Below are 26,848 nucleotides of genomic sequence, written 5' to 3'. Positions count from 1 at the left end.
AAAGGCAAACAGACAAGGTGTGCTTCTCCACAGACACCACATGGCCTGTAGGGGGCAGTGTCCGCACCTGATCCCTAATGTCCCTGTCTGCTTGGGTGCCACTGAGGACACCCAAGGGAAGGCTGTGTGCAGCCTGGGCCAGGGCAGTGTTGGGGACACCTCTGGCTCATCTTGGAGAGCCTCACAGGGGTGCACAGGCCCTGAGCGCCTTGCCTTTCAGTCTCATCTCTGGGGACACCTGGCAGCTAAGCAGCACCTGGTGGTGTTCCTATCACCTAAAGCCCCTGCATCCCTGTGCTGTATCATGGGAATGGCTGAGCTCTGAGCATTTGGGTCCACGCTTGCAGGAGTGGGGTGGTGCCTTTGTTTGGTTAACAGCCATCACCCTGCCCCATCCCACAAGAGCACACCAGGAAGCTGCCCAAGGCCCAGCCAGGTCTTGGGCTCAGAAGTGTTTCCAGCAGAGCTGAGGAGCAGGGGCAGAACTAGGCAGCACGGAAGGGTAGAAGGCCCTGCAGCAGGTGGCCAGCCCGGGGCCCTCCACTGCTGACACCACCACCCCACGCCCAGGGGAGATTGGGGCCTGAGCCCTGAGCTGGGCTCACCCTGGGGAGGCAGGAGGCATTGTCGCTTGGCCAGATCCCTCTTGGAAGCTTGAAGGTGCTTGACAATGATGTTGTCATCCTGGTCCCAGGCTTGCTTGAGAGTCACCTGCAGGAACTCCTGGATGTGGTCCTGGGGCATCTTCAGTAGGCGTTCTAGGCATGAGGGTGGGTGTCAGGCTGGGAGAGGCCCCAGGGATGGCCCAGAAGCCATGGCTGCTCTGATCCCGTCTCAAGGCTAATGGGTGCTGGTTGCTGCCTTTGCAGAGACCTTCCCCAGTGGCCCATGACCGGCCAGCCCTCCACATCCCCACCCAAACCACCTTCACTGCTCCTCGGCAGGGGATCCTGGTTCCTCTACCCACAACACCTTAGCTCCTTTGGTCCCTGAGCACTTACTTTTGTTCAGTTTTAGGGTGACATAGGCCATGATGGTGAGGACGTGTGCCCCTTCTAATATAAAAATGTCCCAAATCCTCAAAGCCAGATGGAATGGCACCTAGGAAGATCAGATAAAAGAGGACCTCACCCATGCTGGCCTGAGCAGAGCCCTCAGAGGCTGTTGGAGTGCAGTGCTCTGCCCCCAGCACAGCCAGAGACCCCAGGAGGCTGCCTCACAGGAAGCCCTAGACTCCTATGTGAGAAACCCATCTCAGTGGCAGGTGGGACCATGTCTATCAGCCACATCTGAGCCCACTGAGCTGTTGTCCACAGGTCCTGAGAGAGGAGGGATAAGGCCTGCCTGGCCAGCACAGCCAGTATGCTGGAGAAACCAAGACTTCTCTGTGCAGTTTGGAGGCCACACGGGAGATGTAGGAGACCCTTGTGACCTGAGTGAGGGGTCAGTCATCCTGTGGGCTAACCCCAAGTGGCCTTCTACAAGTGAGACTGAGGCAGCCCAGCTCCACACAGGGGTCGAAACAGAGGTCTTTGGAACCTTCCATTTCCTTCTGGAGGGTTCTGGACTTATTCAGGCTTCTGTGGATATGTGCTCATAGGACCTGTCTCCTACGTGCTTGCCCTGGAATGCAACTTCAGCCTGGGCCAGCCTCTGCTTTTCTGGGTCTGTATTGTGTGCACAGGCAGCGTGCTACTGTGTCTGTTGGGCTATACGAGCTCAGCTCTACTTTGGGCAATTGGATATAGGGTTGGGAGAGCCAGACACTGTGGTGGGAGCTTCCTTGTGAAAGAGGTTCCTGGTTTGTGGGGCCGGGGATGAGGGAGGAGTGGGCACTTACAGCATCCAGGAAACACTGGGTGAACCAGTGTGTGGTGCAGGTCTTGAGGCTCACTCCCTGCTCCTCCTGAAGGAGAGGTAAGAGGAGGTGTCAAGGTGTGGAGCAGGCCTGGAAGCCCTCCCTGCTCTGATTTCGTTAGCAGAGCCCCCAGGGTGCAGGCAGCCCAGCAACAGGTACATCTGCACCTCACAGCCACACAGGTGTCTGAAGGGACACAGGTCCCCTCCAGCCACTCTCCCTGGTAAGTCTCACAAGATCTATGCAAACTCTGGGGACCACTTGGCTAGGAAGCAAACCTGATGCCCGCACTGCTGCAGAGCCAAGGAACTAAGGAAAGCCCTAGCAGGACAGGCCTCCCTGGCCACCAGGGCCTGTAGACCTCGTTGAGCCTCCTTCATCCCTGTGAACACAGCCCTCGGGGTTGGGGGGAGGCAAGGAGGCACTTTACTCACCAGGTGTTTTGAGAGAGTGGGCATTGTGCACTGCACAGTATCACCCAGATGTTCCTGGAGCTTTTCCAGCTGTGGCAATCCAGGTTTGTAGAGACCTGAGCAGAATCAGTCCCCACCCCTCACATCAGAGCCTCATCCCAGGAAGGCTGCAGAGCCACAGACAGGGGCAGAGCCTTTCTGATCACCCAGGGGAGGGAAGGCAATAAAGGGGCAGGAGGGTGGACAGATGACCAGGGCAGTGTAACCTCAGAGTGTGGGTTCCAATGCAGGACTGTGTGGGTTCCAATGCAAGTCGCCCCCAAGTGACTGCTGGGAACACTGCAGTCAGACCATGTGCATCACGACATCCCAACATTCATGAATGAGGGGGCTGGGGGATGATCCTACAGGGGTGCTGCCCTCTGGAGTGCCCGAGTGTGGTTCAGTGGGTTGGAGTCTGGGTAGATTCCAGGAAGAGGCCAGTGAAGACATGTGCCACTTGGACAGAGACAGGACTCATTGACCTGTAGGTTCCCACACAGGTGACAGCCTGGGCAAGGCCGCAGGACTTGATGATGGGAAGGGAGGGGCGTGTGGTCAGTAGAGGAGGCCTCTGCCAGCTCTGGCTTCTCAGGAATCCTCCAGAGGAGGACTGCCCTATACACCCAGCAAACAGTAAGGGAGAAAAGACTGAATCCCATGCCTTCATGGCCATGTGAGTGGATGTGCACAGAGTGAGTCCACCATTGTGGTCTACCTACCATCCATTGAGTATTTTTCCTTCTCCATGAGCTGGACCAGAGCCCAAAATGCATCCTCCTCACCTAGCCACATGAGCAGCAGGGCCGCTATGTGGCTCAGGCCCTGGCCATAGCCCACCTCCTGCAACAAAACCCAGAACACTGTTGAGTTACCTGTCTGCTTAGGCTGATCTCACATGGGTTGGGTGACCTCGCTTGGAGGGCTGGGTCACTGATGAAGAGAGTAGGAAGATGGAGGTGGCAGCCCCTGGTCTTCCCTTGCCCTTGGGTGTCAGGACTTTCACAAGTAGAGCATGCACCAGGATTCCCTGTTTCTGCAAATCCTGCAGGGCCTCAGCTAGGCAGCGTGGAGACCAGAGGCAGGGACACAGGTGCACCCCCAAGAACCCAAGTGAGGCATGCTGGTCTGAGAATCCAGACTCCATCCCATGGTCACCTCTGGAGCTCTGTGCTATCTACCCTGATGGGGTCATTTCAGACAAAAGGAAGAACTAGGACTGTGAGACCTGCCAGAGCCAGAACAGAGGACAGACAAGTGATGGGTGTGGACCAGGCTTCCTGGAAGCACTCCTCTAAGGTCAGGGAGGGGATGCTCTGCTGGGGTCACTGGAGGGAGTTCAGCAGCTGTGTCTCTCATGGGAAAGGTGTGTGTGGGTTTGCATGGTCATGGAACTGTGCGGAGTGGAATTCAAGCTAGTGGCACCTGCCACATGTCTGATGGGTGCAATGGCATCAGGGGGACCCAGACTTGACCGTGATGACCACAGCAAAGTCGCACGGCTTGTCCAACCCCTTGTGGAAAGCTGGTACTCAAGAGGAGCATCCTCCACCCTGCCTGCTTCCTGGGATGCAGAGAGCAACACAAGAGGAAGGCACTCCTTCTGTTCCCAAAACTTGAGGTTGGGACCAGGGAGGCTATTAGCCTGGCCTCTGCACTGGCTTTCTCAGATGTGGCTTGGGGAGCCCCCAACAAGCCAGTTTGGTCCTCTGTCACAAGGGACACCCTGAATGGCCAGCCTGGGAATTGGACTTGTGGAGCTGATCCCCAAGTACTCACCGGCTTATACATGGCATAGGCCATCAAGACTTCGAACAAACCTCGCTGCCTGCAACGAGAGAGGAGGTAGCAGTGTTTCCTTCCCTGCTGAGGCTCTTGGTGCAGTCCTGTCTCCCAGACCCTGCCGGCCCCACCCGGGGCCCAGTCCACCTCTCCACCACGTGAGCAGGGCCATGATCTAAGGCACCTGCATGTTCTGCACCGTCTGGGCAAGAGTTGCCCGCCAGGACCTGCACACATCTCAGGGTGCAGTTGTGTGTGGTTTAATCTTCCTCTGGTGGATTTCAGCTTTCCCGGCTTAGCATCGTTCTATCAAAGTACAGTCTGACAAGGTTCCATCCATGGGGAATCAATGAGCCCACAAGGCAGTGCAGGCATGTAAAAGCAACTCCTATACCCAACAGTTCCCCATGGGTTGTTTGGGGCAAGCTCTCCACCCTCCAGCAGCCTTGGCCACCCTTGCCTCATCCTTGCCTCTTGGCCTTGGACACTTTCAGGTGCCCCCTGAGTGGATCACAGCCTGGCTAGCCTTTGTGGGTCGGGCTGCTCTGAGTAGAATGCACCTGAGATCCACTCATGTCAGCCCAGGGCCCTGCATTTCCTGCCTCTCCCTGATCCTGCTTTGTGACTCACATGCAACACACAATGCTTCTCGGTGCCCAGCTGACCATCACTCAGGCTACTTCCATGTTTAGTGATTGTGAACACAGCAGTGACTCCTGCAGGCAAGTCTAGTGACTTTCTTGGCCCTGAGTTTCTCCTGGTTGGGTGGTGTGCACACATGTGGTTGGTTCACTCAGAAGGTGAGTGTTGATCTGTGACAGTCTGCCCTGCTGTTCTGTTGAGTGTCTGACCCTGGCCCTTCCCTCCTAGCAATGACCCAGGTTCGTGCTTGTGTCCCACACTCACTAGCAGCTCATGTCCTCATTGGGTTCATTTCACCAATTCTAACAGCATTTACTGGCACCCCATGTTGGTTTAGGCATTAAGCACATGTTCATACGTTGACAGGATGAATTGTGTGTGATTTCATGAAGTGTCCCTTCTGAGCATGTGTCCATGGGGTGCTGGGGGGCTGTCCATTGGCCTTGTTATTGAGTTTAGGTGTTCCTTGTGTATTCTACAAATAACACCATTATTCGATGAGAGTACAATGTATTCTCTTCCTCATGCTTTGTTGGTTTTTTTTTTTTCCATTTTCTTCTTTCATTGGTGTCTTTGGAAAATGTATATAAATAAAGCTGTATAGATCCGGTTTTTTTGTTCATAAACTGCCTGTGCTTTAGGTCTGTACCCCATCTCTCCCAGGAAACTAGCTCTCAACCCCCTGGGGCCCCTGCAAACCAGCGTCTCACTTTAGTCCATATCGTTTTTGGAACATGAGGTGGTTTCTAAATGTCCAACACACCGCAGAATCAATTTGATGAAATTGATTGGAGCGCAGCTTGGCTTGCTCTTTAAGCTCCTGCAGAGGAGACCACTATGATCAGCATCAGCCAGGGGCTCCACCGGCTCTATTTGTTACCCACCTCTCCCCCACCGTGCCTGCCCACAGTGCTTCTCAGCCAACAGCGCATCAGGCCTCCAATCCTCCTCCCTAGGGTCTCAGCCACACCCTCATCAGCCCACCCTGCTGCCCCTCCAAGAGGGCCTGTCTCCACCTAGACCTTGGAAGCTTCTCCTGGCTTTGCCTGGAGCCTGAGCAAAACATTGCTCCAAGCCCAGCACCCAAGGACAGACCCAAACGCAAGGCTTGGAGGAGAAATTGGTTGGCATCCCCAGCTGGGCTGCTTCCTGATGGCAGCCTGGCAGGGTGATAGTGGGCAGTTGTTGCCGACCCTCTGAAGTCCTGGCTTCCACATCTCCCAGAAGCAGCTGAGAGCTAAGTGTCACAAGTCGACCAGTCACCTGAGGTTTGGGCACTGCTGGTTAATGCAAGGCCAGAAGGCAGGCCCACGTGAGGGCAGCCCATGGTAGCACAGAGCCTGTCCCCAGGTTGGGGTCTCATGCCAGGAGCCGTGTGCCCATCATTACTGAGCCACTGATCAGTACCTGCCCTGTGCCAAGTTGCCCAGGGCCCGGGCCAGTAGGGAGAAGAGCAGGGCCTGGGCAGAAGCAAGGATGTCCAGGCTGAGTTGAGCATGGGAGACATGAAGGGATGCTTGCAGGTGAATGCAGATGGATTGATGCAGGATGAGGCGGCAGCCCCGGGCTCCATTGCAGGACCAAACACCATGGGGGACCCCCTGCTCTGCTAAGGCCTGAGCAGGCAGCTTGTTTGTGGGTTGAGGACACAGACCCACCTCAAATTTGCCTGGGTTCTGGGCCTTCTTTGCATCCACACCCAGGAGTAGCCTCCACACCTTCCCGCGCACCTGACCAGGGATTCCCTTAAAAATGCGTTGATGGAACTGCAGGAGAGAAGAGGCTCAGGTGAGTGGGGCCATGGCCGCTCAGGGGAAGGAGTGCAGGCAAGGTGTCAGGAGGGGGCGCCCTGGGCTCCATGCTGTGTCCTCAGAGGAAAGATCTGCCTAGTCCTGGTGACCCAGCGTGAGAGGGAGGGCAGGCTGAGGACACAGGTTTGCTGTGCACTGCCTGCTCCCTAGGGAGCTGGAGAATGCATGTGCACCTGCATCTGGGATTCCCACCCATGTTGATTGACCCTCAGAGGTTTCACCAGGACTGTGAAGTGTGCGTAGGGACAAGGGGTGCAGATGACCCATGTAACTCTGGGCAGGACAGTGGCCTCAGGCATCTGAGAACCCAGTGGTGTCCAGCCCCACTGGGGGGGCTCCCACTTCCCACTTCCTTTGTCCCAGCAAAGGACACCCCTCACCCCTGCTCTGCTCAATGTGCTCCCCAGCCATGTTCTCCCCACAGTACCTTCTCACTGTCATGGTACTTGCTATAGTGTTTTAGCATTTTGACCCACTTGGTCAGTCTCCTGGACTCTGTTCGTCTCTGCTGGAAAAGGAGAGAAGATGGCATGAGCCCAGGGGCTAGCCTCTGAGCATGGCCCTTAGATGCAGCTCAGGAGCCCAAGATGCTGCAGACCTGGGCCCCAGAGCTAGTGTCAGAGGGAGTGCCGAGGGCCTGGCCTCTGAGCATAGCACACCCCATGCTCAAGGCAGAGACCCCTGAGCTGCCCTCAAGACAGTCACAACCACGCAAATGGGTTGAGGTGGCCCACAGTTCTGGAAGCCAGATCTACAGCCAGCTTTGGGACAGGTGAGTGAGTTCACACCCCCACAGGCACCTGCAATCGCTGTGGGTTCTGGACCCTAGGGCTCCCATTTCCCACCTTCTGCACCCACGAGCGCTCTAGCTCTGTTTAGCAGAAGAGGGGCCCAAGGCCAAGGCCTAGCTCTCACCTTAGTCCCCAGTGTGTTGTCTTTGGGAAGTGGCTTCTCACTGGAAAGGAAGGGGAGGGAAGCAGAGCTGTGAGGCTAGGTCCCAGACCAAGCCCTTCTACCTGCAAAGCAGCCAGGAAAGAACCAACTGCATCTCCTCAGCTCACGGGATGGAGAAGAGGGGAGGTGGTCTCCTTGATGGCAGATACCAGGCAGGCCTTGGGGGCTGGGAGCACAGGGATGCCAGGGACACATGAGCACTCTCACTGTCCATGGGAGTCCAGTGCTGTCCCGAGGCCCATGCTCTGGATGTGGCAGCCCCCTCTGCAGCAGCTGTGAGGCTGCTGTCCTGAGAAGGGACAGGCTGCCCAGGGCTGAGGGGGCTGTGTACCCACATCAGCCAGCCCTGGGAAGGCAGCCTGGAATTGGCCAACTCTAGGAGGCCTAAAGCGCTCTGCTCTGAAATGTGAGTGTGCCGCTTGGGCTCAGGGCACCTGGGAGCACCTCCGCCCTTCCTGGAACTGCCTCATCTTCTCTCCTCCCTTGTGCACACCCAGCCTGGAGTACCTGCTCCCACCGCGGTCCTCAGGAGGCCAAGCCCTTGGTGTTCTTTCCCCCTGACTTAGACCCTTCTTTCCACCTGGGTTCTTTTTTAGACCACGAGCCAGAATTCCCTGCCTAATCCCAGCCCTAAGGTGAGCTGCTAAGACATGACCAGAAACAGCCCAGGCTCCACCCCTACTGACCACTTGCATCTACCCTTCCGGGCCTCTCTGCTGTCCTGCACAGCAAGGGGGGCAGCCTCAGTCCTGGCTGCTGCCCCCTGCCCTGCTATCCTCACAGAGCAGACCCAGGACCAGGGCCCTCAGCTGCCAAACCTCCTACCTAGTCTCTTCTTCAGAGGTCCCAGGCAGTTTGGAGCCCTGAGACCACTCCCTGGCTGTCCCTGAGTCCTGACCTCAACAGGCCTTTTGAGAGCCAGGCCCCCGAAGGCAGGCATCTGCTGGACAACTGCCAGGCTGGTGCCTGAGCCTATACACACAGCCCTGGAATGCTGATGGCCAGGCCAAGTCCTCTGAGAACAGGCCAGGACCCTCATTCTGCCCCCTGACCTCAACAGAAACCTCCCTCAAAACAAAGTGTCCACACCTGCCCCATGTCCAGGTCCATCCCTGTCATGTCCTGAGTCACTCATTGGGTCACCCTGCTCTGGCCAAATGCTGACCCCTGAGATGGCAACATGGATCCAAGACAGGATTTGGGGAAAGGTGTGCTACCTCATGCAGAGGGGCTTTCTTTTTCTCCTTTTAAGGATTTATTCATTTGAAAGATACAATTATAGAATGAATAAGTGTGTGTGTGTGTGTGTGTGTGTGTGTGAGAGAGAGAGAGAGAGAGAGAGAGAGAGATCTTTGATGCATGGGTTCACTCTCCATATGGCCACAACAGCTGGAGCTATGCCAGGTCAAAGCCAGGAGCCAGGCAATTCATTTGGATGGCTCACTCAGGTTCAGGTCACAAGCACTTGGGCTGTCTTCCTCTGCTTTCCCAGACCATCCACAGGGAAGTGAATCAGAAGTGGAACAGCCAGGACACAGAGTGGTGTTTGTCTAGCATGCCAACATTGGTGGTGGGGATTATCCGCTACACCACAGTGTCAGTTGTAGGAGTTTGAAAGCCATCCCTGCCCAGAGATGAGCTTGGATGTGAACAACTCACCACAAGAAACCAAACCTGTCCAGAACAACTTCATCGTCGCCATCATCGTCCTGCTCAATAGATGGTCCCTGCAGCCAAGAGGGGACACCAATCAGACCCCAGGGCTGCTCAAAGTCCAGGACAGCTTTGCAGCCCCTCTCTCTAGTATCCCCTGGGATCCCAGAGTCACAGGATCACAGGCACAGCCAATGAGGCAAGGGACCCCCATCTTCTCCCAGCACCTGGCCTGTACCTGTTGATATAGGGAAAAGACTTGAGCATGTTCCTGGTCCCTGCGGGTCTTCAGGGCGGCCCCTTTGAATCTGTAAAACATGAGTACAAAGCACAGGTGAGTCGACGGGAACTGATGGCCCAGGAGATCTGTGCCCATGGTCAGAAAGAGGGCAGCCCAACAGCCAGGTAGGGAGGCACCTGCAGGCTGGGACCCAGAGCACGGGACAGTGGGATGGCCATGTCAGGACAGCTCCCTGTCTGGCCTCCCAGTAGGGTATCCTAACCCAGGAGTTCCTTTCCCTCTTTGGCCTTCCATATTTCTGGGACCCTCAGAGCCAGACCTGCTGCCCCCAACCTCGGCTCCAAACAAGAGCAGAGCAGAGAACAGGTTGTTGTGAACACTCACAGAGGCCTAACTTAACACATTCAACCTGCCACACTTCACAATGTATGAGAGGGGTGACTGTACACATGCCTTGCACACAAGGACACAGGTGTGGGAGACCAGGCACACCCACCTGGCAGGGGTTGGCCCCATGCCACAGCAGAAAACCAGTCCCACTCACCTCCATTGAAAGTCCATCACTTTCCTGAAAGTGTCTCCTGCTTTGGTTAGCAACAACTTTACAGTGTGCTAGTCAGCAGACTACTGGTCACCAGTTGCCTCATGCCCAGGGGAGTCACCTTCATTGAATGTGACATCATAGTTACTGCCAGTCACTTACAGCTGGTGTCCCTGTGGCAGGAGGTGAGGGTCCTAAGCCCCACCTTCATGCGAGGCCTATGATCTTTCAAGGGCACAGAAGAGGGCAGAGCTGAGGTTGGGATGCCATGGAGCCAGGGGTGCCAAGGCCCTCTGTCACCTGCCTGAAAGTTCCCAGGTCCCAGGAGACTTCCCCTCCACCCCCTTCAATTCCTCCTCTGCATAACAGCTGTGAAGGCCTCTTTCCTTGAGCACGAGGTAGCACCAAAGCTTACATGTGGCTGTGCATCCAACTGAAGTCCCCACAGGCTGTGTTTGTTGCTGCAGTGACCAGACCTGGGAGCGCCAGGCCAGCTCCTGTCCTGACACAGACCCCACTCCAGCACTGCTGCCCTGGTTGTTCCTGCTCACACTCTTCCTGCCCCTCCTCCCTGGTGCTTTAGGTGTGGGCACCAGCGGGTCCTCCTTGGATGCAAGGGAGGAAAGCAGCCAGCTGAGCACCACCTGCCACATCTGGAGTGCTCCCTGCCAGGAGAGCCAGCCCTGGAGGACGCAGCAGTCACTCTTGGCAGCAGCTCAGCCCTGCCAGCATCTGGGCCACCACAGTGGTCATCACGGACCCTGCAGGCGACCCCAGTGGCTCTTCCCACACCGGGGATCCTCTGAGTACTCAGTGGTGTCACCCATTAAAAAAAAGTGTGGGAGACCAGGCACACCCACCTGGCAGGGGTTGGCCCCATGCCACAGCAGAAAACCAGTCCCACTCACCTCCATCGGAAATCCATCGCTTTTCTGAAAATCTCTCCTGCTTTGGTTAGCAACAACTTTACAATGTGCTAGTCAGCAGACTACTGGTCACCAGTTGCCTCATGCCCAGGGGAGTCACCTTCATTGAATGTGACATCATAGTTACTGCCAGTCCCTCACAGCTGGTGTCCATGTGGCAGCAGGTGAGGGTCCTAAGCTGTGCCTGTCTTAAAAACCAGCAGTACCCTACATTCTTGAGCTAGTCACCCAATTACTGAATTGAAAGGCCATGGTCTTTATTCTGCCATTGGAATGGTGGTAGTTTGGGTTGTTGGCCATGGGCTGCCATAGTCACTTCACCAGGAGACAAGGGCAGGGGTGTCTGAAGCTGGGAGGAGGGAGATGGGGGATCAGCAGCGAAGCTAGGCAGCAAGGCCATGACGTGGGTTTGTGAGTTTCACTTGTAGAAGCAGAGAGTATGGTCCAGCCAAAGGTGATGGAGAAAACCCCATTGGAGAGTGAGGGATGGACAGCTATACACTTTATACCAAAGGGCTGGAGAGTTGATTTCATAGAATGCCTCTAAAAATGATTTTTTCTTCTTGATATGTTCAAGTGATGGAAATTAGGAAATTCTGCAAGGCCCTTGCTCTGTGGTACAGTGAGTTAAGCTGCCATTTGCAATACCGTCCAATAACTGGAGTGTGTGTTCAAGTCTTGGCTACTTCGTTTTTCTTCCTGCCTCCTGTTCATGTGCCTGGGAAGGCAGCAAAAGATGTTGCAAGTGGTTGGAGCCCTCTCACTCCCATGACAGTCCAGAATGGAGCTGCTGGTTTCTAGCTTTGCATTGGTGCAGCCTTGGCAATTGAGGCCATTTAGAGTGTGAACCAGTAGATGGAAGATCCTCACTTGTTTCATCTTTTTTATAAAGTTCTTTATAATGTACAACAAATACATTTTGAAAAGGAAAATACAAAAAAGCAGCAAAACATAACCTGCTATTTTTACAAGTAATTCAGCACATATACTTACTATAGTATATGTCTAACATACACAGAAAGGATTTTGAAACTCACTATTAAAATGATTTTTTTTAATTAGGCAGATTTACAAAGAGAAGGAAAGAAAGAGCATTCATCCACTCTTTCACTTTCCAAATGGCCACAATGGCGGGTGCTGAGCCGATCTGACACCAGGAGCCAGGAGCTTTCAGGTCTCCCTCATGTGTGTGCAGGATATCAAGGATTGGGCCATCCCCTGCTGCTTTTCCAGGCCACAGGCAAGGAGCTGGATCAGAATAGGAGCAACTGCGACACCAAGCAGCACTCATAGGGAATGCTGACCCTTGAAGGCAGAGGGTTCACCTGTTCAGACACAGAGCCGGCACCCAAATATAGTTTTAATAACTTAGCATTTTCTTAGCATTTCATCATAGTTGTAAATGCCTTTTATCGATATCATTTTCATGGCTTCATAAGCTTCCAGACCCTGGGGGCAGGTGAGGTACTGTGTCAGAAGGCAGCCATTAACTCCGACAAGGATTCGGTTAGGTAAAGCCGTGCGGTGCAGATGGATTTACGTATGCAATCCTCTAGACAAGCCCTAGCGTCTTTTCTCAGTATTTCCCTGAAATGACTAATGCTGGGTTAATCCTGACAGCTGGACAGAGTTTGGGCCACTTCCTTTGTCACTTTCTGGACTGCTGAATATGCACAGTTTAGAAGGAACTCTATTCTGCTGCAGCGATTAGGGGTACAGAGAAGGGAAGGGCGGGTCCGCGGTCACCAGGCAAATTAGAAACAAAGACGGGACCAGGCACCTGCTCGGCGCCGCTGACTACAGCGTTTTCCAGCTGGCTACGCGGAGGAAGTCTTCCCTGCAAGAGAAATGGGGAGCAGACAAGGAAAGAGCCAGGAGCTCTTCGGCAGTTGCGGGAAGAACCTGCGGCCCGCTGGGTGGAGGGGGCGGGGCTGCGGAGGCCCGGTGGAAGCTGAGCGGTCGCCTGGCAACCGGGGCGGCGCGGCGTTCGAACGGAAGCGGGGGACCAATCAGGAAGTCCGGAACGAACCATTCCGGCACTGTTGCGGGGGTGGGGCGGAGAGGGAGAGCGGCGTGCTCACCTCCCTTTCCTCAGTGGGTTCTCCGGAAGGTCGGGCCCACCTGAAGTCCTCGGTGAAGAGAGCAGCTCCGAAGGGGCTCCTGAGGGTCCCCAAGCGGGGCTGGGTCCTCTCTGCCTGAGCTGGGAGCGGCCGCCCGGGTCCGAGCTGTCAACCTGCCCTGCGTGGAGGAGCTCCGACAGGCCGGCGCAGGTTCCAGGTGAGCACGTGGATGGCCCGGGTGCGAGCCCGGGACTGGGGAGGGCTGCTCGTCCGGCGCTCTTAGGCCTGGGGTCGGGGACCTCTCCTCGTCCCATCCGCGTACCGCTTCACAGAGGCCGGCGTCCTAGGCCGGCGAGGGCTGGAAGAGGATCCATTCGCCTTTGCGCTCCGGCGCGCAGTTCTAAGTCTAGGCAGATGGAGATTGACTTTGAGAGACCAATCAGTCGGGACGGCCCGTGGACTCCCGGCTGCATGACCTGGCACAGGGGGCCCCTTCTGGGCCTCTGCCTGCCTTTCCCCAAAAGTCAGGATTGGACCCACCCTTCTACCTTCGGGGGTCCCGAATCAGCCACTGCTCCTCCAGGGATTTTGGGGGCTCTGGCGAGATTGCCATTTCTCAGTGCCCTTAAGCCCTCAGGGACACTGCTGACTTCTTGGGAATCAGGCCTGGGTTGGGAGAGGGAATTGAGACAGCCCCTAAACACCAGTCGCGAGACACTCGGGGCTTGGGGGTGTGACCAGGGCCCTGCAGGGGGTGCTTCTGACCTGGGCCAGACCTGCTGTGCCTCTGGGGTTCGCCTTCTCCCTACTGGTTGCTCTTATGGGTCTCCTGTCTTAGGTGGAGAACTTGTGCTTGGTGCTCCTTGAAGTTGTTTCTCTCCTTGCCCGAAGTCTGAGACTTGGCAGTGCAGGGGTAGACTCAGGTCTGCTAGCTTCCATCTTAGACTCCTGGACAGGTTGCTTGGTGGAAGCTGGCTGAGCTGTGGCTGAGCATGAGGGCGTGAGGGGAGTATTCTGTCTCCTCTGCACCATTTCCTGCCTTTGGGGAGAGGAGCTCCAAGAAGTCAGGAAGACAACAAGGCTGTCATCCATCCTTTCAGCACTTATCTTAAAATTATTTGTTTTAATTTAATTTGGAAGGCAGAAACAGAAAGTGGTCTTCCAGCTGCTGGTTCACGGCCAGGACTGGGTCAGGCTGAAGCCGAGAGCTTGGAACTTCCCCAAGGTCTCTCACGCGGGTGGTGGATGCCAAGACACCCCACCTGCTACATCCTAGGATGTGTGTAGCTACTTCAGTGTGGGATGCAGGTGTCCCGCATTGCCTCTTCACCACTCTGCTCAGAGTCCCTCTGGAACTAGTCTGAGTGTGCATTCCCTCGCCTGTTCCATTTTCCCCAGCTGCTCGCTCTGGTGGCCTCTGCGTTGTCCTTGTTCCTGAGGTGGTTGTCTCCTCCAGGTAGAAGGTAATGAAGGTAGGGGATGGCAGGAGGCAAGTGGGGCGTTCAGTAGCAGCAGCACACACCTCAGAGGTGTCTGTGACCTGTCGTCCATGTAACTGCAGGGAGCTTGTGCCTTTTACGGGAGAGAGCCAGCTCGGATGGCCCCCATGGCCTTCAGTCCCCCGCCCCCTGCCATCAGACAAGCGTTCCTCTGACCCAGGTGTCCAGTGCAGACAGAACACTGTAGGTGACCACTGCAGAGTCTCAGCTGTCACAGAGGCCACCACTACGGTCTGATAGGAAATACTGTGGGTCACTGGGGACATGACTGGGAGTACACTGGGAGCTGCGTGTTGCAGAGTGAAAAAGGGCAGGTGAGAACAGTATGCATGGCGTAGTGCCATGTGCCTAAAAGAGATGATACGAGCCTGTACTTGCTTGGTTTGCCTAAAAGTGTTCAGGTCCCAGTGATGTCTGTAGGGAGGAGAACTGAGGACAGAGGTGGGAAGGCGTGGTTTTTTTTTTTTTTTTTTTTTTTTTGTAGTTTTTGAATTTTGAGTCATGCACACGCATTACCTCATTAAAAGCAAAACAATTATGTATATATACACACACACACACCTACATCCCGTGAGACCACCACCCCGCATGTGATGAATCTCTGACTTGCTGTGTGTTTTTGGCAAGCTTCTTTGTATATCTGCACTGAGATAAGAAGCCAGGATGGTGATCTCAGGTCTGGGCAGGGGTAGCCTAGGGCATAAAGTGGGCCTGACTGTAGGCCTGCTCAACTCCTACCTTCCTCATCCCATGCCAGGTCCTTCCCTAAGGCCTTGCATATGTTATCTGTCATTGCATTCCCACTACAAGCCCCCTTTCTTCCCTTTGGCAACCTGAGGTGCCAACTGAGGCCCAGAAGGTTGGCATGAGGGCAGGCTAGGCAGGCATTCAATGCCCTGGGTGTCCACACCCACGGCCCTTGCACCGCTTGCTTGGTGGGCTCTCTGATCTGAGGTTTGTGCAAGGTTGAGTCCTGGGCAGGCTGGGACATGAGCAGCTTGGAAGCTTCCAGAAATAGCCTGAGGTCCTCGGAGGGTGCCCAGCTGGAGTGCCTCTGACCTAGACAGCTGGGCCGCAAATGGAGCATGGGTTGCCACTGCCTGGAGCCTTCTAGAGCCTCTTTGAGACAGGCTAGAGTTTCCTTGTCTGCCCCTCAGCGGTTATAGCCACTGCTGAAGGCCAAGGAAGCAGGTGGAAGGAAGGAGGAGGGCTGGGTGTATGCTTCCAGGAAACATCGGGAAACATACCTCCCGCACCTCCACCAAAAGCACCCACGTCCCCAGCACCCCTGAGTGCTGACTGTGTGCCAAGTGTGTGCTTGTTGAGCTCCCTCAACTCTGCCACTTGAGCAGTTGCTGCTGGCATTGCTGGCCTCTTGGGAATCAGCGTGCAGATGGGTTCTAGCGCCTGGAGTCAGCTCCAGATTTTGCAGTGTTTGCGTGTGTGGTGAAAGGTACAGAGCATCTGATCCAACGTCTTATTCCCTGTGAAGAATACATTTTGGTGGCATGAACTGCATTCCCGCTGTGCCCTCATCACTACTCTTGCCCTCCGTGCCCAGCACCATACCGTATGGTGGCTACTCCCCCAGCTCTGGGCAAGCGCCACAGGACTTTGAGTCTCTAGGCATTTGTCCAGTCTAGGCCCTGCGTGGAAGGGGATCCTACAAGGTGTGGCCCGTGTCTGGTGGAGTTCACTCAGCACTGTGTCCCAGGTGCATCGCTCTTTCAGGCTGACTCTGCTGAGCCCTGTAAATGCCGTGTCTTGTTTGTGCTTTCCTCTGCCAATGGGCGCTTGGGCTGCTTCTCCTTGTGGCTGTGATGATGGAGGCTCAGACACAGGTCAGAGTCCCTGCTCCAGTTCCTAGCAGTGGGACTGCCCGAGGTGGCTCCGCCAGGGTGTTTCTCACCATGACCGGTGGCCACAGTGACCACGGCACCATTGGCAAATTTCTTGACATTCTCACCGATGCATGCTTTTTAAAATAGTAGTCATGGCTCTTGGGTATGATTTGCTATTCATTGTGACTTTTTGTTCTATTTGGCCATTGGTGCATCTTCTTTGGAGAAATATCTTCAAGTGACTGTACTCTTTTTGTTTGAAATTCAGAGTTACACACACACATACACACACACACACACAGAGTATCTTTCATCTGTTGGTTTATTTCCCACACGTCTGCAATGGCCTGGGCTGGGCCAGCCTGAAACCAGGAGCTTCCTCCAGGTCTCCCAAATAGGGGGCAGGGACCTAAACACCTGGTCCATCCACAACTGCTTTTCCCAGGCCATTAGGAGGGAACAGGATTAGAATGTAGCAGTTGAGACAAAAGTGGCACCTGTATAGAATGCTGCCATCCAAGAGGGGGCTGTTTCATCTATTATTCTACCATTCTGGCCCCTGTACTTTTTTTTTTAACTGGTTATATATTTACCACTTTGATTGGCAGAGCAACTGAGGTGGTGACAAGGGAGAGAGGAAGAGAGAGGATCTTCTAACTGCTGGTTCATTTCTCAAATGGCCACAATAACCAGAGCTGGGCCAGGCCACAGCCAGGAGCTGGGAACTCCATCTGGGTCTCATGCATTGGTTCAGGAGTTTGAGTAGTGGATCCAGTACTTCTGCTGCCTATGATCAGAAGTAGAGGAGCTGAGAGTTGAACCAGCACTCCGATGTCAGATGTGGCATTCCAGCCAGTGTCTCAGTCACTTCAGTAAGTGCTCTCCCAAATGCGTCCTTTGTTTGTTTGTTTGTTTTTTAATATTATTTCTTTTTTCTTGAAAGTCAGAGTTACAGAGAGATCTTCCATCCTCTGGTTTATTCCCCAGATGGCTGTAATGGTCAGAGCTGTGTCAGTCTGACGCTTGGAGTCAGTAGCTTCTGCTGGGTGTCTCACATGGGTGCACGGACCCACTGCCTTGAGCCATCTTCTGCTGCTTTCCAAAGCCAATAGCAGGGGGCTGGCTGGATTGAGAGTGGAGTATCCAGGACACAAATTATTGTCCATATGGGACACTGGTGCTGCAGGCTGAGGATTTGCCTACTATGCCACCTCACTGCCCCCGCACCAGCTGTGCACTCCTAAACATTCCCTTTAGCACCTGAAAGTAGCGGGTTGGCATTCTAAGTCAAGGAAGACCTTGCCCTGGAGCTGGGCACTGCAGTTTGGGATTGGCTGAATCCTTCTTACTGCTTACCCAGTGTGGCTGTGGGCCATCACACTCAGGCCGCATGCCAGGAGGAGGGCACTGCCCTGAGTCCTCTTGGGCAGTTAAGGAGGCTGCATCCTGGAGAACCGGAGTCTCTCAATGCAGATGTCATGGCTGATCCTGGTGGAGCTGAGATTTGAACTCAAGCAGGCAGGGTCTGGAGTCTGCGCTGCTGGTGTAGAGATGGCTGGGGAGATGCACTGGGAGGGACAGCAGGAGCAGCCAGGGTGGGGCTTTGGTGTCTTTGATGACCTCACCTCTCAGTCTCAGTTTTCTCATCTGGATAATGGACATAATGGTGGCATTCCCAGCACTGGGTTTGTATGGCCTGGAACACTGAGACTGTTTCCAAGACATGAGCTCCTCCCTGTTTGGTTATGGAAATTGTCGTTGTCACCTTGCTGCTAACTGCTGTTGGGGCTGGAAGGAACCTTTCTGCTCATTCTCATGGCTGCCTCAGTGGAGGACCAGCCAGGGCCTCTGCAGGCCACTGGGGCTGGGGGATGGGCTTGTTCCCTGCCCCCTAGAGAACTCCTTTCACCAGCCCCAGTCCAGCCCAGCCCCCACCAGGCAGGGAAGTGGAACTGGATCCCCCAGGTCTGAGATTTAGCAGACACCTGCTCCAGGGAGAAGGGCCTGATCAGCTGTGGCCACCAAAAGTGACGCTCAGGCTCCGGCTGGCAGAGAACACTGTCACCTTTCTCCCCAGACACCTTCCTGCATGGCCACAGTCTCATCCTGAGAGTGGGGGTTTCCCTTGCCTCCCCTTTTCTGGCAGGTGCAGAGGTTTAGGTGAGTCCAGTGCCTGCCACCCATAACCCCAGTTCCTGTTAGCTCTGTGACAGCCTCCTTCCCTGCTTGCACAAAACTTCTCCCAGAACCCTCAGGTGACCACGTGAGGGAGGGCGGGGTGTGGGGGACTGGGAGCCCCACAACCTACTCAGGGAAAAAGGGGGTGGCAGTAAGGCTTGGACTCAGGGGAGTCCCAGGCTAGACTCTCAGGGTGACTTTGGGCAAGTGACTCCGGCTGTGGCAGCCACAATTTTCCATTCATCAGATGGGGATGCCGTAAGGCACACAGCTGGTGTCCCCGGGCAGTTCATACCAGGAAGGGTTCTTTCCTCTTCCTGAATAGGAAGGTGAACGGACATTACCTGGGGCTCAGTCTTTCCAACTCTGAGATAGGTGCCCTTGCCGGAGAGAGCTGCTGGGGGACTCCATTCACCAAATGTGCTTAGGTGGCTCAGGGCCCTGGGAGAGTTCTCTGGGACAGGCCTGGAGTGAATCCGGCAGGGTTCCAGCGCCGGGCAAGCTGCCAGGACGCCTGGCCTCGAGTTCCGGCCCCGGCTAGCTTTCCTTCCTCCTTTTCGGATAAAACCTGGGCGGGCGGGCGGGTTCATCTGCCCGCGGCCACCGGAAGTTGCGCAAACACGAGTTACCTGAGCCCCAGGTGGACTGGGTTGGAGGAACAAGAAGGTGCGGGGCAGCCAGGTACGTGCGTGCGGGGGTGGGGGATCAGCCCAGGCACCCCCTCCGTAGTTCGGCGCCATCACCCCCTCCTCATTTGAGAGCCAAGGCAACCGAGATCGGCGAGGAGCGATGAGTGGCTGGGGTCACAGCTTCACTGCCGTGGCTCCCTTTGGCACCGCAGCCCCTGCCATTGCCCCCTGAAGCCCGGCGGTTCCTCCGTGGCCGTGGTGAGCTGATGGGGAAGCAGAGAGGTAGGGCTGGTGCATTAGGGGCAATCTGGGTGCGGTGACAGGGGAGAGAGAGACCCTGGCTGGAACTGCCTGGGGCTTGTGCAGATCACTCAGACCTTTCCTGGGGACTTCAGCGAGGGGTTCTCTTCCGGCAGGTGCACAGACCAGCCCTGAATCTATTGGATCTTCTGACCTACGGTGACCCAAAGGCCTTAGGAAAAGCTATTTTTAACTTCGCTTTCCAGATAAGCAAGCTGAGTGGGTTGTGAGGCTCAGCTGCTTGTGCAAGGCGCATGGTGGGCGGGTGGGCAGGTCCAGGCCAGCGACCAGTATCCTGGAGCTAGTTGGACCTCAATCACGGGTCCTGGCTGCTACTTGCAGGAAGACCCGGGGCCAGCTGGGCGGGCGGGTGGGGATCTGAACTGTGGTGTTCCAGGGGCTTCCTCCCTGGTCCTGCCTGTGTGACCTCCTTCCTCCCTGTGTTGCTGGATGGTCCCGGGAGGGAACCTCAGCTGCCACCTCCTGTGACGGGTTGGACTGGTTTGGGCAGCCGCAGCCCCAGGGGGGTGGGGCAGAGGCTGGTGACTTCCATCAGCTTAGTAAAGGTCAGGAGCCTCCCTTTCCAAACCAATCCCACCTCTCATCCCTCAGGGATAGTACTGTCTCAGGCCAGCCACCCCTAGGGCCGACTCCCAGCCTACCCTTGCTGCCAGGTCTCCATCTGGGGGCTTCCCATCCAGATTGGGGAGAAGGTGGGTGAGGAAGAGAAGTTGGTAGACACATTTAGTCTGCCCAGTGCATGTGGTGTTTTACAAAGTATTACTATTGAATATGCCAGTAGTTAAAGAACCCAGTTGGCATGTACGTCTGGCTTTGTAGCTTCCCAGGCCACTGCACCTCTGAGCCTGCAGCAGGTGGGGCATGATGCCCTGGGTAGGGTGCCCCACCCACCTGGCCACATGGGTTCCATAGGCGTTCCAGTTAAATAAATATTTATTTCTGGTATGTGTCCAGAGCAGTATCCTGGACCTGACCTGGAATCAGTGAGCATAAGGCACAGACTGCTGGCCTGGTGGAGCTGCTGTTTTAGGGGCGTGGGGACATCAAAGGGCATGACAACCATGCATGGCTTACATGGCATTTGTAAACATGATCAGGAGAATAGAAATAGTGTGTGGGGGACATGGTAGGGGGAGAGGCTGGTGCAGTGTTGAAGCTGGTGTGGTTGGGCCAGCATCATAGATACATGGGCCTTTTAGTTATCCACTCTGGGATGCCAAAGTTTCAGTTTCCCCATCTGCAAAATGGGGTGGCAAGGTCTGCCCCACTCCCGGGTTTGTTGGCGGTCATGGGGACAGATGTTGGTAGCTGTGGGGCATGCAGCAGCGTTGCCAGGCTCTCGCCTGTGCACTTGGATCACTGGGCATCCAGGTGGGGCTGTCAGCAGCTTTCTCCCAAGGTCCAAGTGCTCTGAACTCTGCTCTTCAGGGCTGTGATAGCCGGCTCCACACAGCTGATATTTCTTTTTTCTTTTCTATTATTTACAGGTAGAGTTACAAGCCCCCTCCCCACACACGCACACAGATCTTCCATCTGCTCATCTTCTCCCCAAATGGCCACAACAACCAGGGCTGGGCCAGGCTGAAACTCCATCTAGGTCTCCCACATGGGGAGGAACCCAAAGACTTGAGCCATTTTCCACTGCTTTCCCAGGTGCAGAGAAGAGGCTGATTGGAATTGGCACATCCAGGGTTTCAGCTGGTTTGCTGATTGCCACAATGCTGTACACACACACACACACACACACACCCCTCCCTCCATGGAGCTATTGAGAACTTGAAATATGGCTCATGGGATTCATGACTTACTTATTTATCACAAAGGCATAGCAAAAGAGAGAGAATGAAACTTTTTGTTGGCTGGTGTCCTCCCCTCCAGTAGCTAAGGTTCTGGAGCAGGGCTGTGTGTGGCTAGGCTCTGGGAACCCTGTTCAGGTCTCCTGCAGGAGTAGCAGGGGCCCAAGCACTTGGGCTGTCAACTTCTGCTGTCTTCCCAACACATTAGCAGGGAGCTGGACCAGAAGCAGAGCGGCCGGGGCTCAAGTCTGTACTTCTGTTGTGGGATGCCGCACTGTGACGGCAGCACGCAATGTGAGATTTTCTTTTGCTTCATTTTCAAAGGGGCTGGGGAGCCGGGTGGGTAGTACTGTGAGTCCCAGCCCTACTTTGGAAATAGCGACATGTTTGGCTTGGGTTCTGTTCTTTGGGTAGCCAGCACACTGGAGCACTCAGGCACAGTCCCTCCTATGAACTCATAGTGCATATCTTGTGGCTGCTGGCAGGTGGAAAGTCTACTGGTGCTGCCTGTGTATTCTGGGGCACTCCGGCTGCCTTCTGCAGCGGTATAACTGCGGGCTGACAGGCCTGCCTGGCATGGGAGTGCAGCAAGTGCCATGTCTGGACTCCACAGGGGCAGAGGTGGGGATTTGCTGTGCCAGGGGCCTGGCATGCCTGGGCAAGTGGATGGCACACAGCAGCTTCCTACCTGGGTGGCTGACGGCTGGAGGTGGAAGCAGGCACTCTGTGGGCAGTCCAGGTGGGGGTGGGTGGGGCCGGAGTCTGAGTCCTGGTCGCTTAATTCTGGCTCCACCTTTTGCTGGGTTTCCCCACTTGCAAAATGCAGTAGTTGAGAGAACTTTGAGGTTGAGCTGGCCAGAACCCAGGGCAACGCCAGGAGGCTTGTGTATGCTCCTAACCCACCCCCGTCCTGCCTTTCTTTTTTTCCTCTTAGCTAAGCCTGGTTCTCCCTATCCACATCCCCTTCGAGGGAGGGCGGGGTAGGGGTGGGGCCACACAGCCGTGAGCGTTGCCTTCTGTCTGCTAATTGGCTCTCTGTGAGCTGGGGGCGTGGCTTGCACCTTATAATAGGGAGGGCGTCTTCTCTTTGCTCAGCCTTGCCTGAGCCTTTGTCTGAGTGAGCACAGCCCATTTTTCTTTGCTTTCACGCAGCCGTTGCTGGGGTCCAGCTGTCGACTTGCTGCCTGGATCTCTGATTTCTCAGCCTTCTGATCTCTGCAAACCCACGCCTCAGGGTATGTAACAGCCATGCCTGTGGACACGCTGACCCCTGGAACCCCAGCTGCCCCAGCCCTACCTTTCCGCCTGCGGACCAAGGTGCCCGGCTACCTGCTTCGGAGACCAGCAGATGGTGGAGTCCGGAAGCCCAGTGCTGTAGAGCGCCTGGAGGCTGACAAGGCTAAGTACGTTAAGAGCCTGCATGTGGCAAACACCCGCCAAGAGCCTGTGCAGCCCCTGCTGACCAAACAGCCTCTCTTTAGCCCTGGAACTCGCCGCACAGCACTAACGCCCAGCCGCCGAGCCCTGCCTGGCCCTGGCCGCCGACCCCAGCTCGACCTGGACATCCTCAGCAGCCTCATCAACTTGTGCGATAGTCCTGTGTCCCCTGTGGAACCCAGCCGCACCGCCGGGCAGACTGAAGGAGCCCACCAGGCTGCCCCAGCCACGCCTCCACGCCCACCACCCACCACGGCAGCGGTCCGCAGAGTGGATGTCCTTCCTCTGCCTTCTTCTCCTGCCCAGCCCTGCCCATCGCCCAGCTCGGGCACCTCCTCCAGCCCAGCCCGGCCGCAGGGTTTGCAGCGCTCCAAGTCGGACTTGAGCGAGCGCTTCTCCAGGGCGGCAGCCGACCTCGAGCGCTTTTTTAACTTCTGTGGCCTGGACCCGGAGGAGGCACGGGGATTGGGCGTGGCCCACCTGGCACGGACAAGCTCGGACATCGTGTCCCTGACGGGGCCCAGCGCTGGGCCTGGCAGCTCCGAGGGCGGCTGCTCCCCACACAGCTCTGCCACGGTGGAGGAGCGCGCCCGGGAGCGCGTCCCCTACGGCGTGTCGGTGGTGGAACGCAACGCGCGCGTAATCAAGTGGCTGTATGGCTTGCGCCAGGCCCGGGAGACGCCCGCTGCCGAGGGCTAGTACCCTGCTGGACCTGGAATTTAACACAGGACACATCTTGGAGGGGTACTTGGGCCTCAGCCTCTCTTGCATCTGCTCCGTGGCAGTGGGAGACCAGACACAGCCTCCTTGGGTGAACTTGGCGTGGAGGCCCAGGCTCAGAGCCTGAACCAGCGCTTAATGGTTGGGACTGACCCTGGGGAGGACTGCTGTTGGTCTTGAGCTTTGGACCGGAGGGCACTGCTGCTCCTGTCCTCTGGTAGGGTTGCGCGTGGGGTGCTCAGCCCTCCCTGTGGAGGGTGCGCTGCCCAGGGATCCTGCCAAGCCTGTCTGCTCAGTGACCATTTCCTCCTTCCTTCCTGGGCCTTTGACCCTTGCTAACTTCCTCTTCCTTGCCCAGTGGGGCCCAGCTCCCTGGCGACTCCCCCTGGGGTGGGGGCAGGGACCAGGGGACCTACCTACTGTACTTCCTGGTCTTTGGTAGTAGACCTAGGTGGGTAGACAACAGGAGGGACTGGAGGGACTCCTAAGTCTGTACTCTGATGTCCTTGCCCCTGGTTAATAAACACACATGCTTGTTTCTCCAAGGCTGACTCTTCAGACTCTTCTGTGGTCACGTGGCCAGGGTGGGGAAGTCTCCGGGTAGGAGCAGCACGGCTGCCTTGTCGCCCACTGTGAAGTCCTATGGGGACATGCGCATTGGCTTGGGTGCCTGGGAGCTTGCAGTCCTGCTTCGATGAGGAGGAAACTGAGGCCAGGCCAGAGCTGGAAGCAGCACTAAGAGGAGCTTCAGGGGAAGGGCCGATAGGGATGCCTCCCCAGCCCCCTGCCTGGTTCTCAAGGGGGCAGAAAACTGAAAGGGGACTACCCTGGACTTGAGGTTGCACAGAGTTAGGTTAAGGGGGTGGAAAGTAGACGTTTTTAGAGGAAGAGGGACTTGGAGTAGGCATCCCAGAGCAGGTGGCATTGCCTTGAACTCTTGCATAATCCTGGACCAGCTAGCCTTATTGGATGGAGTGGGACAGTCAGGGCCACGTGGTCCTCCAGTCCTGGGCATTCTGAGCCCTTTGTGCCGTATCCTGATACTGAGGAGTGGGGAAGGAGAGCATGGCCACGGGCTTAAGGCCTCCCTCTCTCCAAATGGCCTGCCTCCTGGGATAGCCACCCTTGGCTGGTGGAGCATCCAGGATAGCACTGGGCACACAAAGGGTCAAAGCCAGGGGTGGGCTCTCCGGGCCTCCCTGCAGGGTGGGAGTGGGGAGGGGGTGGGTGGTGTTTCCTCTCCTGCTGGCTGCCTTGGCTGCAGCCCTCAGAAACAGGAAACTCCAGTGGGGGCCTGGGTGACAGGCTTGATGCTGATTTTATTTTAAGCATTCAGAGGAGATTTCCGCCAGGCTGTTGACAAACATCAGAGTCAGCCCAGCCGTCTGTCTGTCTGTCCACAATCAAGAGCCCCCAGGGGCCTGCCATGGACCTGCACAGTTTGGGGAAATAAAGAGGAAGATGGGGGTCAGAGCTCATGAGAGTGGAGTCTGCTTGCTTGTGATACGGAAGAGGAAACTGAGGCACAAAGAGGAGCATGACCAGGCAGGTGGTGCCTGGCAGTTTTGACCTCCTGGGTCTCCATGCTAAAGGAATGCTGGAGCCCATGGTGATGTCCAGGCAGGCTCTGCAGCCCTCCCAGTCCTGCTGGAATTGCCCTTTGCTGTGATGTGGCAGCACTCCTTCCCCTTGTCCCTGGCCCCCATCCCCAGTCCCATTACCCAAGAGGGTAGGTGGGTTGACCTCAATTTCCTTGTGAAGAAACTGAGGTTCAGGTTTTCCTTGGTGTATCATCACCCTCCTGGTGGCCTCTCTGGAGTCAGGTGTGTTAGAGCCAGAAGCTGAGCTCAGGGAGGTGTGGTGACCTGTGAGCTGCCTGGTAACAGGACAGCAGGAGGGCCTGGGCCACCCTTGGGCCTCAGTTACCATGTGGCCAGCGGTCAGTGGTGCTCTGGATCCCAGATTCTCCCAGCACTCTATCTGCTGCCTGTCTTCCCTTGTGGTCACTTTATTCTTGAGCTACTGTGAGTCCAACAGTAGCTCAGGCAGATTGTCCCTGAATTAATTTGGAGGGTGACAACACAGGGTTAAGAAGCAGAAATCCTATGATGTCCTACAGGTGCAGGGCACTGCACAGAGCTTGTGGCCAGTGAGATGGAAAGACTTTGAAAAGCAGGTGCACTCATGGCCTTCCATTTGGGTGATCAGCAGGGAGTATTTCCCCATGAGAATCTTTGAGTACCTTTTGTTGGAGTCCCCTAGGCAGAGAGCCTGTCTATGCTAGACTTGTTTTTCCATGAAACCACTGGTGTGTTCAGGCACCAGTGCTCCAAAACCAGAGGTGTCCCCAAGCTGGTCCAGGGCCAGCCCCCTAAGGTGCTGGGAGGGGCTGCTGAGGAGAAAGTAGAGTGGCATGCTTGGAAGGTGAGGAGGAGCAAAGCCACCTGGACTTCTCCCCAGGTATTGCTTGGTCCTGGGAGGCTCCCAGCCTCCCATGCGGGGTCTGTGGAGGAGGAGTTAATGGGGGTTCCATCCCCTCCCTCATGCAGCTGCCTGAGCAGCTGCTGGAACAATCTCTCCATTCTTCTGCCCCAGGTGGGAGCATGAGCTGGGAGTCCCTTGAGGGTCACCAGCTGCCAGGCCTCCAGCAGCGCCCCCAGGCTGGCCTGGCCCCAGCTGCCTAGCCCCTAATTAAGCAGACATGAGATATGCCCCCTGATGCATTTCCCACCGGTTAATTATATGCATGTGGTGTTGGGAGACTGGCAGCTACCTGGAAGGTGTAAAGGCTCCTGGAAGATACACCCCCCCCTCCCGCCCTGCACTGGACCTCAGTTTACTCTTGGTGGGGGGTGGGTACAATGGCTGTGTTTCTGTTCCCAAGGCACTCAGGGCAGGGAGAGGAGCCTCCCCCTTCCTGCAGGTGGGGCTGAGGAATAGACAATGGGTCCCTGAACACTAGGATCCCAGGAAAGGGAGGTGACATAGGCGAGTGCCTGGAGACAGCTCACCACCAGCCAGGCATGTGGAGGTAAGGGCTTGAAAGTCTGTGGGGGCCGTCCAGGCCCAAGACTGAAGCTCCTATCCAGGTTTAAAAAAACAATGAAGCAGCATTTACCTCAGCATTTGTTAGGAAAAAATCAAGCATAAAAGAAAGGGACTAGCATTGTAGTGTAGTGGGCTAAGTTGCAACATAACATCCCAAATTGGAGTGCTGGTTTGAGTCCCAACTACTCCACTTCCAATCCAACTCTCTACTTACATGTCTGGGAAGGTAGTGAAAAATAACCCAAGTTCTTGGGTCCCTGTCACCCATATGGGAGACTCAGATGGAGTTCTTGGCTCATGGCTTTGGCTTGCTCCAATCCTGGTCATTGCAGCCATTTGGGGAATAGAACAGTGAATGTAGAATCTGTGTGTGTGTGTGTGTGTGTGTGAGAGAGAGAGAGAGAGAGAGAAAGAGAGAGAGTGAGAGAGAGAGAGAGACTCCCATTCAAATAAATAAAT

At 55.8% G+C, this 26,848-nt stretch overlaps 2 protein-coding genes and 1 long non-coding RNA gene across 4 annotated transcripts; 2 read left to right on the top strand and 1 right to left on the bottom strand.

The window, feature by feature from the left end:
* Window positions 1-1,636: 1,636 nt before the first annotated feature.
* Window positions 1,637-7,524, bottom strand: LOC131483029 (USP6 N-terminal-like protein). The gene is made up of 8 exons (XM_058679893.1): window positions 7,461-7,524; window positions 6,973-7,053; window positions 6,393-6,500; window positions 5,445-5,554; window positions 4,090-4,138; window positions 3,033-3,153; window positions 2,293-2,387; window positions 1,637-1,906 (listed from the first exon to the last, which is right to left on the bottom strand). The coding sequence occupies exons 2-8, from the start codon at window positions 7,009-7,011 to the stop codon at window positions 1,637-1,639; spliced, it is 792 nt and encodes a 263-aa protein (XP_058535876.1). The 5' UTR covers window positions 7,012-7,053; window positions 7,461-7,524.
* Window positions 7,525-11,348: 3,824 nt separating this feature from the next.
* LOC131483011 (uncharacterized) lies at window positions 11,349-12,250 on the top strand. The gene is made up of 2 exons (XR_009247484.1): window positions 11,349-11,525; window positions 12,056-12,250. It is a non-coding gene; the product is annotated as an uncharacterized LOC131483011 (long non-coding RNA).
* A 617-nt stretch (window positions 12,251-12,867) lies between these two features.
* FAM110A (family with sequence similarity 110 member A) lies at window positions 12,868-23,886 on the top strand. 2 transcript variants are annotated; one of them, XM_058679658.1, is made up of 2 exons: window positions 12,868-13,137; window positions 22,337-23,886. In XM_058679658.1, exon 2 carries the CDS (start codon window positions 22,433-22,435, stop codon window positions 23,318-23,320), a length of 888 nt encoding a protein of 295 aa, XP_058535641.1. In that variant the 5' UTR covers window positions 12,868-13,137; window positions 22,337-22,432; the 3' UTR covers window positions 23,321-23,886. The 2 variants fall into 2 exon arrangements, with proteins under 2 accessions (XP_058535641.1, XP_004585752.2); XM_004585695.2 differs by lacking the exon at window positions 12,868-13,137 and adding an exon at window positions 18,896-19,119.
* The last annotated feature ends 2,962 nt before the right edge of the window (window positions 23,887-26,848 follow it).

Source organism: Ochotona princeps, chromosome 22 (assembly GCF_030435755.1).
Source record: "Ochotona princeps isolate mOchPri1 chromosome 22, mOchPri1.hap1, whole genome shotgun sequence".
Classification (NCBI taxonomy): domain Eukaryota; kingdom Metazoa; phylum Chordata; class Mammalia; order Lagomorpha; family Ochotonidae; genus Ochotona; species Ochotona princeps.
Note: the sequence above shows the minus strand (reverse complement) of the source record. Positions and strands in the feature narration are given on the sequence as shown.

Bases quoted from the DNA above. Each gene is read 5' to 3' on its own strand.
- LOC131483029 (XM_058679893.1), bottom strand. From the start codon at position 7,011: ATGCTAAAACACTATAGCAAGTACCATGACAGTGAGAAG. The intron at 6,501-6,972 runs GTACTGTGGGGA...TCTCTCCTGCAG, and splicing joins AGTACCATGACAGTGAGAAG to TTCCATCAACGCATTTTTAA. The intron at 5,555-6,392 runs GTGGGTCTGTGT...TCTCCTCTGCAG, and splicing joins AGAACCCAGGCAAATTTGAG to GAGCTTAAAGAGCAAGCCAA.
- FAM110A (XM_058679658.1), top strand. From the start codon at position 22,433: ATGCCTGTGGACACGCTGACCCCTGGAACCCCAGCTGCCCCAGCCCTA.